The sequence below is a fragment of the Mus musculus genome, chromosome 5, assembly GCF_000001635.26.
Source record: "Mus musculus strain C57BL/6J chromosome 5, GRCm38.p6 C57BL/6J".
Classification (NCBI taxonomy): Eukaryota; Metazoa; Chordata; class Mammalia; order Rodentia; family Muridae; genus Mus; species Mus musculus.
The window spans coordinates 127783094-127798067 of NC_000071.6; the positions used below are offsets into that span (position 1 = coordinate 127783094).

General features: G+C 46.4%; 1 protein-coding gene across 1 annotated transcript in view; it reads right to left on the bottom strand.

Moving 5' to 3' along the window:
* Positions 1–397: 397 nt before the first annotated feature.
* The window catches only part of Tmem132d (transmembrane protein 132D), a 649587-nt gene continuing 635010 nt past the window's right edge, over positions 398–14974 (bottom strand). Inside the window, exons 6-9 of the mRNA NM_172885.2 lie at positions 12805–13010; positions 9256–9529; positions 6630–6821; positions 398–1850 (exon numbers count right to left, since the gene is read on the bottom strand). Of these exons, the coding sequence (NP_766473.1) occupies positions 669–1850; positions 6630–6821; positions 9256–9529; positions 12805–13010 (1854 nt within the window). The 3' untranslated portion in view covers positions 398–668. The remainder of the gene's footprint in view (positions 1851–6629; positions 6822–9255; positions 9530–12804; positions 13011–14974) is intronic.

Sequence of the window (14974 nt, forward strand, 5' to 3'; positions counted from 1 at the left end):
TGGTGTGTATGTATGTGTGTGTATATGTATATATGTATGTATGTTTCTTGGCATGTAGTTACAAAGCTAGTTGTGGGCTTGTTTACCCATTTCCTTTCTGCCCTGCTAACCTCTTCCTTAGCCTGTCAATAATCCCTGGCCAACTTGGACCCCCATCTTTGGGAACCAGCTCAATACCCTGCCTCCCATAGCCAGCTTCAGTGCTACACTCTGCCTGTGAGCATACTTCGAGTTAGCCCTGCTGATCCACTCAGATGCCATGCCTCTTGCCTCTGACCCACACATGCTCAACCTGAGCCTTGGATTTTTTTCCTCTCTTTTTTCATGGTCTGAAATAGTGATTATCGGAGCAACATGGATCTGACAAGAAACCAAATTGCGCGAGTTCTTCCCTTGAACCCTTAAACGCGCATCTTTGTTCCAGGTTTGACAACATCTTGCCATGCATACTAAACCTCCTAAGTTGAACCAAAGCATCATTCACTGGCAAGTGCATGGATACCATGACTCTGGCCCTCCCCAGCTAACAGGGGATCATTTCCCAGGGTTCTGTGGACAGTGCTGCCCTTGTGGTGTCCTCTTGTCTCATTTCTCCCCTGGGTACGTGCCTACTCCCCATACCCAAGTGGGTTAAAGGCTGAAAGGTAAGAACAACATTGGTGTCCCCGTTATACGTGCTCGTGTAACCTCTCCATGCAACTGTGAGGTTCTGTGCACTCGCCAGGATCCAGGCCCTGGCAGACCCACTTAATGTCATCCTCATTACTCAACACCATGGTGTTCCCAGAAGGACACCCATCGTCTGAGGAGATGGCCGAGAATGTGGAAAATGTCACTCTTTTCCTTTTGGAGGTAGGGGAGGTAGGGGGTTCGCTTTTCTGTTCTTGGTCGTCTGTGAGCATGGCTCCTGTGGACCTGAACATCTGTCCATTGATGCTGTTCTGAGAGTTTGAGCTGAGAAGGAGTTTGCTCTCCTCAAAGTCCAGACCCCTGTCAATGGCAGTGATCTGCTCCTCTTGGGAGGAGGCGAAGTTCATATGGTTCCCCAACAGCTCTGTCCGGTTGCTCAGCCCAACCCAGTCGTGAGAGTGACTCAGACCTTCTTGCTCCTCAAAGGGAACCTGCTTGTGCCTGTACTTCAGGGCAAAAGTCACACAGTTAATTAAGAACACCAAGATAGCCAGGCAGAAGACACCCAGCAGAGCATACATGCCAATTTCGAGGTCACTCAGCCCCTTGGCTGCCTGATCAAGGTCATGTTCCTCAGTGCCCACATTGCTCCCGGGGAGGTCCATTTGGTCTGGGAAGCTGGTGAGGTCTGTGGCCATGGTCTGAGAGAGGATGATGTCATCTAACAGGTTTTCCTGGCCTTCCTTCTTCTGGAAAGTTGGCCTCTTGGTGGTACTGCCCCATCCCTCCATGAGCCCCATGGATGAGCTGCTGTAGAATGGCCCCTCGGGGCTCCCCCATTCCTGAAAAGGCTTTTTGGACCTCCTGTCATTGATATTCTCTACATGAAGCCCAGCCCCAAGGTGTCCACTCTCACTGCTGTTGGGGTTTGCATCATTCTGTCCAAATTTAACCTTGATGCTGGCTGTTCCCACAGCCAGCACGCTCTTCCGCTTAGACTTCTGGCAAGATTCACTGATGAGCATCTCAACCTTGACCAGGGCCCCCTGTCCTTCGTTTTCTGCAGCAATGATAGGCCACTTGAATTTGGGGTCCTGGAGGATGGAGACAACCTTCTCATCCAAGGATGTAGCCATCAGGGAGAAGTCCTTCTCATCATAAATGTCCAAGGGTGTGACAGAGCCGTCGCTGAACTGCACCCAGCAGCTGATGGCTGCTTCCTGTGGAGCAAGAGAAGTGGGTCAACATGTGGAGCAAGGAAGTGAGTCAACATGTGAGCAAGGAAGTGGTTCGACATGTGGAGCAAGAGAAGTGGGTCAATGTGTCGAGGAAAAGAATTGGGTCAACATGTAGAGCATAAGAAGTGGGTCAACATGTGGAGCAAGAGAAGTAGGTCAACATGTGGAGCAAGAGAAGTGGGTCAACATGTGTCTAGAGTTTCAGCAAACAGTCTCACTCTCTGTCTCTCTCTCTGTCTCTCTGTCTCTGTCTCTGTCTGTGTGTGTGTGTGTATGTGTGTGAAATTTTCTTGCCGCTTCAAGGAAAAGCCAGTTAGACAATGTAGAGAAAGCCACGAGATGCTTTACCATAGAACACAGAGGGGTGTGAATTACTATAAACAACAGAAGGGTGGGCAGGGGTGATGAATAGGGTCAGATTAAGCCTTCCAAAATAAGATTGGAATTGGAGGCTGGGGCTCTAGCTCAGTTCATAGAGTACTTGCCTAGAAAATGTGAAGCCCTGACTTCCATCCCTGGCACCACATTAACCCAGGTGGGCACCCAGCTCTAATCTCAGCACTCAGGAAATGGAGGCAGTAGATTAGAAGTTCAAAGTCATCCTTGACTATGCAATGAGTTTTGGGGGTAGCCTGGTCTCCAAAAACAAATTAAGATTGACTTACTTTCTTATCTGTTAGAAGACAGGCAGGCTCAGAGACTGCCCAGGATCTACTTTGGTACAATTATAAATGGCTTGTGAAACAGTATGGCCAGTGAGGGGGCTCCTTCATGATTGTCATGGGTATACATTTAATGTGGTCATCAATGCCATCTGACACCATCGTAGCATCCAGTCACATTGTCAACACATATGGAGGGCATTGATTTGGATGGGTAGAGAGATGACCTGCAGGGCCACAGAAGGCCATGGTTTCACCGGTCTTACCTTCTCTTGGATATAACTGGCTTGTGCTCACCTGGAGCTAAAGCAATGGCTTAAGGTAGGTGTGGAATCAGCTAGAGATAGTAAGGGACTTTGCCTCTATGTCAACCAATGAGAAGAAACCTGGGGACACAAGGGCAGCCTACAGCTGGGGTCTCTGTGTGCCTCCATCTCTTGCCTTCTATACTCTGTGCTTAGAAGGCTCCATTCATTCACAGCTTGAGCTGTAGTAAAGCCTTTGATCTTCGATATGCTGGTAGATAGGCACTTCCTCTGCTTTCTTCCTCCTCCAGTTCCCTGGAAAGCCTACTCTGCCCCAAGCCCTTTCTCCATCTCCCACAATGTACATATTCAAGCCCAGCCTGGGAACAGCCCTCAAGAGAGCCACACATTACCTGTTGGCTTCTGCTAGTCAGAAAGGAGACTGCCATGATATCCCTTAAGCTGAGCATCACTGAATGGGGCCATGCCCTCCCCCTCCCTCTCTCTTTTATATCTGAAAGAAGAAAGACAGACTGAGAGATTAGCACAAAAGATGAATGGGGAGAATTTAAGGAAAACTTAGGACTAAGCTCCCACCCCCTTGGGGCCACCATGATAGCGCAACAGATAAGGAAAGACATGAATGTGGTAGTTATGCACAGTAAGATTTAAAAAAAATGGTAAGATTTCAGGGTGTGGGAACCAGATGACCTGGGTCTGCCAGCCAGGATCTGAGTCTCCCATCTTCTACCTACTTCCTTACTACTATTGGCTCTCTTTTCTTTTCCTTCCTTCCTTCCTTCCTTCCTTCCTTCCTTCCTTCCTCCCTCCCCTCTCTCTCTGGTGACCAAAGTCAATGTTTCACAGATGGTGTTTAGCTTGGAAGGAACAAAACAAGATTCTCAAAGGCAGTTTGTGGCTTCCACAGCTTCCTTCTATTACGTGTTAGCTCGAACCAGTCGCTGTGTAGGAAATCAGCCAGGATGCAGTGCAAAAAAGTCACAGGACCCAGCACTGATCCACCAGCCTGTTCTACTGTGCCAGGAAATCTCAGCAGGAGATGTATATGGACGCCTACCTTTTTGAATTTGTCAGCGCAGAGCCAAGCTGTATAAGGAGACCAAGGACCATGCAACCAACCCCAGAGCTACCGTTAGGGGAGCAGGTGACACTCAGCATGTCAGGGATGGATTATCTCTATTCTGGCTGTGTCTTATCACTTTTTAATTCCTAACTGGTCGCGGTCTGATTTTATCATCCACTGAGCTAGGAAGAAAGCTCATCTCTCTCCTTTCCTATCTGCACTTTGCAGGCTGGTGTCCATCCTTCTAAACAAAAGGAGGTTTGATTTTTGCCAAGAATTCATATCTGTTACTAGGAATATCAACTCTCTTTCTCTTTTAAATACCAAATCCCCTACATAAGACTATGTGATCAGGGCTTAATGATTGGCTAGCATCTGAGAGGGAAACTTGAGGAGCAGGTCCAGCTGGAAGATAGAAGGCTCCGAGGTGGGGAGTTGGCCTCCATTTTCTTCCTGCTGTGCGTGTGGTCAGTCTCTGCTGATGCCTGGTGCTTCAAGGGAGGCTGAGTCTAGCAACCCTCCCCCACTGAAGGTAACAGTAGAGGAAGGGTTTCTGAAGCTTCCAGAAAAGTCTCTCTGTGAGTTGGATGAATGTGATCCCATGCAGGGAGAACTGATTGCTGTCTTTTGCTGTAAAGTTCACCTCATTCTCTATGCTCCATCTAAGAAATAATGTCTGTCCACCTCAGAATCGGAAGGTAATCACATTCTATCTATGATACCACTGGGTCAGTACACAGATGTGTGCACAAGTGCATACACACAGTCACATACCATAAAACTGTACACTTTGGAGTACTTTCACAATCACAGTGCCCACACCATACAAGCAATACATGCTACATACACATACATACACAAATATACAGTACACATGCAGGTACATACACAAACATGCATACAACCAATGATTCACACAACACAGGCTACATAAACAAGATTCATCCATACATACACCCAGCACACAGTTTGCTCCCACAGGCACATAAATCTACACATAGGCACATATACAACACAAAACCATACAAAACAGACAATACAATACACAAGATGTACATATATCCACATAGAGACACATATATGAGCATATGTAAGACACACAGACTGGCACAGGCACATCTACAAACATATGTCCTATGTTGGCTGAACTTTTGTCAACTTGACAAAGCTAGAGTCATCTGGGAAGAGGTATCTTCAAATGAGAAAATGCCTCCATCACATTGGCCTGTAGGCCACTCTATGGAGCAGTTATTTTTTGTTTGTTGTTGCTTTTTGTTTGTTTGTTTTTTTTGATTTTTATTTTTTGATTAATGATTGACATGAGTAGGTCCAGCTCACAGTGGGTAGAGCCACCTCTGGGAAGGTGGCCCTCAGTGGTGTAAGAAGGAAGGCTGAGAAAGCCATGAAGAGCAAGCCGGTAAGCAGAATTCTACCATGGCCTCTGCTTCAGTTTCTACCTTGAGCTTCTGCCCTTATTTTCCTCAATGGTGGACCATGAGCTATTGGTGAAATGACCTGTTTCTTCATCAAGTTGCTATAGGATGTGGTGTTTATCACAGCAACAGAAATCGAATGCACATCCATATACATAACACAAATACACAATACAGCCTCTTAGTATACTGGCTTCAAAGACAGCGAGAAGAACTATATGACCTCAAGTCAGTTCTCTACTTCTGCCTGAGCAACACGAAGAGGTAGCATACTCTTTAGCTCAGCCTCCAAACCTGCTGGAGCCTGGCTGTGTAGGCTGTGGCAATCCTGAGTCTGTTCCTGCCTCTATGTCTCTCCCACTGCTGGGTGAGGTCAGTATGCCAGACAGAGCTATTTAGACAGGAGGAGAGTGTGACCCACTCTCACACACTTGAGTGTGGAGGACAGGGGAGCATCGCTTCAGAGAGTTTACTCTGGCTGTTGTCCACCTATACTATAGCGTTTGCCCATTGTTTCAGTAAGCTAGGAGGCAAGAGGTTTTGCCATCATATGTTAGCAGCTTCTTTGCAGTCAAGAAACACTGGACATGTGATGTCTGTTTGGAGTATGTGAATCTCCTAGTAAGAGCCCCCACCTGCTGTGGGGTTCTCATAATGGGATAGTCATCTGGTGTGAAGTCTACTCTAGTGGGTTGGACTGATGCTGCTTGTATTCTAATGCTAATACTGGTTCCTCAAGATCTGTTTGGCCTAGAGATGAGAGTTCGGGATAGACCCAAGTGACACTATGTGACCTTGCCCCCAGGTTATTTCTGATCGATGAATAAAGATGTCAACAGCCAACAGCTGGGCAGAAGAGACATAGGTGGGTTTTAGGGTTTCTGCACTTGGGGGGGGGGTCAGAGGAAAATTATGAGGGAGAAAGAGAGAGAAGAAGGCAAATGGAGGAGAAGGTGCCATAGGTTAGGTGAGTCATGAAAACATGGCCCCAAGTACTGGCCAATTGGAGTTAAGAGCAGTCCAGATGAATCATAGTAAGTAATAACTCAGGGATAGGAAAGTAGACTTTAGTAACATAAAGGGTGGATATCTGTCCAGCTCTTGTGCTGAATAAGGCTTATTATAAATATAAAGGTTGTATTATTCAGAAACTAAATGGTCAAAGGCGGGATAGAAACCCCTGATGGGAATAAAAATTTTGACAACAGTCTACTTAATGTGTGACTGCTCTGGTGGATACTGACCTCACCTGGTATATAGTTGACCTTATCTACAGTGTGCTGATCTCACTTGGAGTAAGACTCAGCTGATGGGTGTCTCGAGTGCCACTTCCTTACCTGTTTGGGCCTCTGCAGAAGTTCCTGAGCCATGGCAGTGGCAAAGATGGCTCTGTTGCTCCCGGGGCTGAGCTGCAGGGATAGCGAGAGCCCTGTTACCAGCTGGACCCCGAGGTCTGTGATGGTCACCTTCTCATCCAGTACAGTGATGGTCTTCTCGGCAAGGATGGCATCCGACAGAGGGGACAGGATCTGGAGGGCAGAGCCAACATGACAAAGGGGAAGCTCTCTGTGGTCACAGCATTCCAGCCATCCCATGTTATAAATGAGGGCATGCAGGAATAGTGAGAGACGGGAGCCCCCAATGAGCCCATGGGAGCGTAAGCAGGCTTCCTCTTAAACTAAGTCTTAATCATGGGAGTGTAATGATGCAGTCTTCTTCTACATAACAACATGGAGCAGGTAGCAAGTCCATGTTACCCTCCAAATCCCACACACCAACTCCAGTTGTCACTGTATTCTACCCTTATCCTCAGCAAGAGGGTTTAGTGTCATTGTTCTTTTGAGTGTGGTGACTCCTGTACACAGCACAGGCCATTCCTACTATTAACGGAGCACCCTTATTTAAAATCATGCAACTTCCAAACGACTTCATGTCCCCCAGAGAACCATGACTTTACACCCTAACTGTATATTTATTTCTGTCTCACATGGGAAAGCCAGCATGTACTATAAAGTATGGCTTCTTGGGGCTGGGGGGGGGGGATGGCTCAGTGGATAAGAACACTAGCATTTTGTAGATGACCTAGGTTCAGTTCCTAGAATCCATGTGATGCATTACAGCCATCTATAACTCCAGGGGATGAAACTCCCTTCTGGTTCCAGGCATGTATGTGGTGCATATACATACATGCAGGGAAAATACCAATACAAATAAAATAAAAATACTTAAAAACAAGTCTCAAAATAGAAAGTAGGACTTCCTGGTCCAAAGACCATCTAATCTATCTCCTACTCTGGGACTTTCATTTCTACAGTTAGAGATTTTTCTTTTGTTTTCTTTCTTTCTTTCTTTTTTTTTTTTTTTTGAAACAGGGTCTCACTGTCTAATCCTGGCTGATCTGAAACTTGCTATGTAGATCAAGCTAGTCTTGAACTCATAGAGGTCTGTCTCTATTTTCCTAGTGCTGGTACTATAAAGGCTTTCACCAATACATCAGACTTCAATTCTACTCTTTGAGAAACTGAGCCATGAGATCCAGTGGCATCTTGAAATCTTGTCTTGCCCCACGACACCCACCCTCTCCACATCCACTCTGAGTCCAACCTGGTGCTGACATTCCAGTCTTGATTCCCTCTGCACACCTCTAGTGACCACAGAACATGATTCTCTCCAGCCCAGCCTTGCTTTTGAAGGATGTAGAATGGGCTTTCTCCATGTTCTATGCATTCTCAATGCCCCTGGGTGAATTATGTCTGCTCCTTTGTCCATCTGCTCTTTTGACCTTTGAATTTTGGGGCAGCATTTCAGTAAACCAATTTTCAAAGGGTCTCTAGAGCTCATGTTCCATCCAACCACCACCAGTTTATCTATCTTGACTGTTCAAATGACAATGGGCATATGTGGTGGTTTGAATATGCTTGGCCCAGGGAGTGATACTGTTTGAAGGTGTGGCCTTGTTGGAGTAGGTGTGTCACTGTGGGTGTGGGCTTTGAGAGCTTCCTCCTAGCCACTTGGGAGCCAGTCTTCTCCTATTTGCCTTCAGAACAGAATGTAGAACTCTCAGCTCCTCCCACACCATGCCTGCCTGGACGCTGCCATGCTACTGCCTTGATGATAATGGACTGAACCTCTGAGCCTGCAAGGCAGCCCCAATTAAATGTCCTTTATAAGAGTTGCTTTGGTCATGGTGTCTGTTCACAGGAGTAAAACCTTAAGACAGCATGAGAGGAAAGTCTCCAGAAGAACATGAATAAATGAATTGTTCTTTTGGGAACTCCGTGGGCCTGAGGGAAATGGTCTTAGGACTAGATGCCCTTCTGACACAGTCTCTATGGTGCTTGCCTAGGAAGGCTGCCCTTCTCCTCCTCGTCACCATGCAATTCCTTTCTGGACTTGAATCATGTTTCAAAGTGAATGTTTAAAGCCTAGATAAGATAAACCCTGATCTAGGTCTGGGCTCCTAGGTGTTGACATTGTCTTTCAACTTTCTTCTTAGTTGTTTGATATAAGTAACATTAAATGTAATGTTTTCATTTTATCATCATCATCATTATTATTATTATTATTATTATTATTACTAATATGTGTGTGTGTGTGTGTGTGTGTGTGTATAGGTCAAGGAAAAACTCTCAGTTGTGGAGGGATAGAAGGTTCAGGTGACTATGGTCAATATCAAGGAGCTGGCCAGGCCTGTGATCCAGGCAGGGTGAACTTCTATCTAGGGTTTTGCTTCTCAAGATAGTAAGACCTGCTATGGCTAGGGGACATGACCAAGAAGTATAGCCCTGTGTCTCCCATGTATTGTGCGAGGTGTCTCAGGGCCCTTGTTCTGTATCATACCCAAACTGTTGGTGATTTCACTAAAGTGAACCCCAAAGGAGACTCTGTTCTGAGCAATGACAGACAGTTGAGCAATTCACCTGGCAGAGCAGAAAGCCCTGCTCAACTCTGCTGATGCCTCACCTGAATAGTGGTCATGCCCAGCTCCTGGCCAGTCAGGATCTGCCCTCCTTGCAGCTTAGCAATCCTGGGCTCCTCTACCTGCATGAAGTCAGTTATCAGCTCCGTGATGTCCACCTGCCAGTCAGAGCCCAGCAGGTAGGCCAGGTGTCCCCCGGGATCAGGCGCCTCAGCCACAAATTGGGTCAAGACTCGCACCATGGCATGCTGGTACTGAAGGGTGCAGCCTCGGCCCTTCTTCTCATCATCATCTTCCTCCTCACTGTCCCGAGCTGGCCTGTCAAAAAGTATTTACTTGTTGGAGCCACTTTTGGGGGCTCAGTGAGTCTACCTCCAAAGAGTTATGGCTTGGTTAAGGCTCAGTCATGCACAGAAGATTCAGGGTGCTAAACCACCAGTGTGACAAGAGTTCTAATTGGATAGAACAGAGAGGCATGACAGGTGGTTAAGATCTTCTCAAAGGCCCACACCTCCTGGCATTTACTCTGTACCAACCCCTTTTGTCAGGAACATATTGCATCTTATAACTATTCAAAATTGATTGCATAGTCCCTCCCATCATCAACATGTTAATTAACCCTATATTAATGATATATAGTAAGGGGTTTCATTAGGACATTTTCATGCATGTGCCTGATGTATTTTAATCATAGCAATCCTTGCCATTACCCTCTTTCATCCCCTCCCACGGATAGTCTTTCTTGTACTAACCAGCCTTTCTACTTTGTGTCTTTCGTTGTTTTGGATGATGAACCAATGAGTTTCACTAGGATTGTTTCCAGGGACAAGTGTGAGAGTTTAGTTACAGGAATCTGGGCATCTTACCGGTTGTTAAACAACTAAAGACAGTGTTTCTCCTTCCCTAGCCACCTTTACTTGCCAATAGCTATCAAGGCTCAAAGGCTCTTTGAGGTTTTACATTCAGGTAATGGTTGTTGGAAGGAAGAGTTTGTTGTGGATTTGGTCTAATGCTTATTGTATTATGTTAAGTGGGTTCCCAAAATCACATGGGAATCTGCATGTCTGCATGTAAGACACTGAGGGTCCTTGTGCCCAGTTGGTTCTGATTGGTAAAAAAAAAGTTGTCAGCAGCTAGGCTGGAAGACAGAGGTGGGACTTTAGATTTCCCAAGCAAGGGGACCAAGGGGTGAAGATGGAACAGAACTGCTAATGATGGGAAAGGCATATGGACCAGACCTGAGAGGTGCAGAAGAGAAAGCATAGCAATCATGGACTAGCCAGAAAAGAGCAGCCCTAGGGCTCCCCAATTGGGTTTAGGGCTGCAAAGATGGAGTATAGATTTTAGTATGTAAGAACTCAGGGATATCAGAGGAGAGGTGTTAGCCACATGGAGCTTAGGAAGTGGGCCAGCCTTTGAACTGCTTAAGGCATATTGAAATAGAAGGCTGTGTGTGTGTGTGTGTGTGTGTGTGTGTGTGTGTGTGTGTGTGTGTGTGTATCTTTCATTCAGGAACCCAGGACATTTGGCTAAGTATCGAGGAACACACTCTGGGTTGATTTGATCAGAGAATAGGTAAATTGGGAACTGCAATGAGAGTTCACAAGACCTTTTATTTGTTTCTTAATATGAGGTCCCACTATGTACCCAAGGCTACAATTCTCCTGCCTCAGCTTCCCAAGTACCTGGCTTTATGATTGGGTTTTAAGTTACTGACATCAGTGTGGTTTGTGTTCTTCAGTGGCTTCTGTCCCTGGTCCACTCTGATGAAGCAAGGTACCATCTTCTGAGCTTCCCTAGGGACGCATCCACCTGGCAGGTACCTTTCTCTACTGATCAGCAACTACTGAGGAGCAGAACTCTATGAACAATGCTTCTCTGCAGGAGCCTCCAGATGGGGTGCCAACCTCTCTAGCAGAATTCGGCTTTTGAGACCTCAGCTCCTGGGACTTCAGTAAGCCACACCCAACTGCTCCTGTGCAGAATCTGGGAGTCTAAACACACCGTTCTTCAAGCCATACTGAGTTTCAGATTAAGGTCCTGATCATACAGTGTTTCCAGGTTTCCTTTCTGTTGCTTTGATAAAAGCGCTCTTGACCAAGAGCAACTTGGGGAGGCAGGGTTTTTTTTTTTTTTTTTTTTTTTTTGGCTTACACTTCTCAGTCAGAATCCATCATTGAGGGAAGCTGGGGCAGGAACTCAAGTGAGAACTTGAAGAGAAGGTCCATGCTGTCTGCTGGCTTTCTGACTCATGCTTAGCTAGCTCTCTTATCTAGCCCATGACCACTTGTGTCATGCTACCAAGAGTGAGCAATTAATAATTAAGACAATTCCCTACAATCACATAGATCAACCCAATCCAGGCAATTCCTCAATAGAGATTTTCCACTCTGATGATTCTTGGCTGTGTCAAGTTAACAATCAGGGCCAACCAGGACATACAGTAATATGTGGCTAATATGCCTGGGTTGTCACCCAAAAGAGACAAGCATTTATCACAAGGTTAGTGAGATACTATAATCAAGACAGACAGGAACAGGTGGCTCCAAATGGACAGATGTTGGCTGTTCCTTCTCTGATATCTTGTATACACTGGTCCATTCCCACTATCAACTCAACTTCCATTCACATGTTGACTGTCCACTTCTGAGGGAGCCCATCAGCTATGGTGGCATCTGAGACTACCATTTACCAGACCTGGCTAGGTATTTGCCAACTACATCATCATCATCATCACCACCACCACCACCACCACCCACTCCATCATCTATCCCAGCTCCTGGCAAGCCAGTTTTCCAAAGAAATATCTCTAAGGACTATCTTCCCACTGTCTGCTGCATCCACCACCTTTGTCCTCCAGCTATAGCCTCTTCCAGAGGTCACAGGACTAGAGGGGTGAACTTCAAAGGTGAAGAATAACAAGGTCCTCTGGAGTGACAACTGATTCTCGCCTCTGCTATGCACCCATAGCCCACAGGAGTCTCTCCTTATGTGACAGGACTCATGCTTACCCTGACACTTGAAATGTCTCCAGTGTATGACTATGTGCACAGGCATCCCTGCAGTGACATTCAGAAAGCAGAGCCTGAGCATTGTGACTCTACCTCTCCATCCTCATCTGGCCTTCTGATGGATGATGGGAGGCTAACTTCTCTACCAAGCTACACCCCATGGTATGACAGGTACGCTATGGCAGACAAGCTTCAGACTTCTCACCAGGGCCAAAAACTCTGATCTGCTCTGGCTTATGGAATGACATCTGTTACTTGCTTCTTCCTAAAGTCAGTTCTCTTCTTAGCCCGAGTCTCATCCACATGACTTCCTCCCCGCCCCCAAGTTCATCTTTCTGTAGGTGGTGCTTGTGGCTGGAGTCCAGTTGCCTACAAGGCAGAGTCTAGGCACTTGGTCACAGTAAATCACCATGTGAACCCTTGTATCTACTCTTACCTGAAGCTAGCCATCTGTCTGCTTCCCTCCTCAAGTTTAACCATAGTGGACATGACTTTCTGCTATGGATGCTCAATGTACAACACACGTATGCATGCATGCACACACTCAAGCACTCTCACATGTACATGTTTATATACACCTACCTTTTGTTGGAGACAATGGGGACCCGCCAGCCCTTGATCTGGTTCAACTCCATGTCTGAGACCTCAATCTGCAGAGGTAGCCGTGGTACCCACACTGTCATCTCCAGGGGGCTGCTCAGGTGCTGGTAGGTGAAGCTGACTACCACGTTCACCTTGCCCTTCATTTCTTTCCCATTGACAAAGACATAGTCACATCTGTCAGAAACCTGGTGGGGAGGAGGGAGAGAAGCAGGGCAGGGGGAGGTGAACTTCATTGCAGTCCACAGACCAGGGAATAGGGTAGTGCCATATTTGGGATTCATCATTGTGAGGCAGAGCAGGCACAGGCAGTCTCTTTGAATGAAGAGCTATCAGAGCAGATCCTGCTGGTGTGACTAAGGTTCTTTGATCCACTGGAGTGGTAAGTAGAGTTGTATATGTTTATTTATTTGATTATTTATTTACTTTTCTCTTTGTGTCTGTGTGTGCACATTTGTAAGCATGTGTGTGTATGTGTGTGTGTGTGTGTATATATATATATATATATATATATATATATATATGCATGAGGAACACAAAAGTGGATGTCAAAAATCTGTCCTTCATCCATTGCTCACCTTATCCATCAAGGTAGAGTTGCTTAGTCAAATTCAGAGCTCATCTAAATGGCTAATCACACCCGGCAGTTTGTTCTTTGTGTCGGCCCTCCAAGGCTAAAATCACAGACAGGCTGCCATGCTCACCTGGTATTTATGTGGGTTTTGGAGATCCAAACCCAGGTCCTCACACTCTCAAGGTGAGCACTTTTAACTCCTGAGCTATCTCGCTAGCCTCAAAGTGAAGGCTCTTGATTGATGGGGATTAGCCTTAAATGTTTGGGTTGGTTTTGGCTCTGTTCTAGATGTCCTTTTGAGAAGGCTACTGGTAATTTAGGGGAAGGGAGCAGACACTGTGGCCATGGGGGTAGGAGGCTGTGCTATGAGTGTGGAGATCAGGGAGAGTAAGGAATGAGACAAGTCTGATTGGAAGCCAAACAATACCAGACAGATTCCTGATTCCTGATCCCTAGTCTTCAGAACTACAGGGGGAATAAATGCACTCTTCCAAGAGCCAGCTGGTTTGTGGTTCACTGGCTCTAGTAGAGAGTAGACCCAGGGTAGAATGCGAAGATGGATTCTGGGATGAGAATGGGTCCCCTCACTTGTGCTTTGCTTGACAGCACAGGGAGAGGAAGCAGGTGTGAGGAATTCACTAATCACTGGCTATGATACAGGTCAGGGATAGATGCTGAGCTCGCCCAGTATCAGCTCAGCATCAGGACCACACAGGAGGCAGGTAAGATTGTCAGCAGCACTTCACATATGACAAACCCAAGAACAAAGGACACCGATGACACCCCCCCCCCCAGGGCCATGTTGAAGAGTAAGGGGCTTTGATAAGGTTCTCTGTCCCTCCATCTTCCCTGCCCCCTCACAGGTGCAATTTCAGCCCAGGGCTCTTACTTCCCACCTTAAGGGATGAAAAAAACCTACTTTTAACACTTAAAGGGGTGTGAAGGAAAGCAGACAGAAATGAGTAGGTTGTGCAGAGATCACAATGGCTTTTCTAATGAAAGTGCTTTTGTCTGCTATAGTGGCAGCATGGATGCCTGATACACGGGGCAGGCTATTGTGAGGCTCACTCAGCCTAGGTGGGGAGGTCGATCAGTAAAGAGAGAAAGAAATGGGCAGCTGGCTCCATGGAGGAAGACTTTGTCATCTTCAATGTCTGCCAATAGCAAAAGTACTTAAATCTGATTGCACTGTCCAGGGGGACTAGCGTGATGGCTGACTTATTATAATTTGTGGTCTGGACAGAGCTTGCCTTGCCTCAGAGCCCAGGGAGTCTTTAATTTAAGGCCCTTTCTCTGTCCGGATTTCCATTTATACTTCAGGTTGAGCATCTGCAGAGGATCAGAGTCCTTGAAAGAGAGAAAGGGATCAGGATGTGGGGCAAGAAGAGAGGGAGGGAGGGGGAGAAAGAAAGAAGGGGACAAGGAAAAGATGAGGGAGGGCGAGAGAGAAAGGAGAGAGAGAGACATGAGGAAACAAGGAAGGAAAAAGAAAGGAGAGGAGGGAAGGGTGGAGGGAGGGAGGGAGGAAAGGAAGGGAAGAAAGAATACTGTAACAAATTGGTGGTAAGACTCATTTTT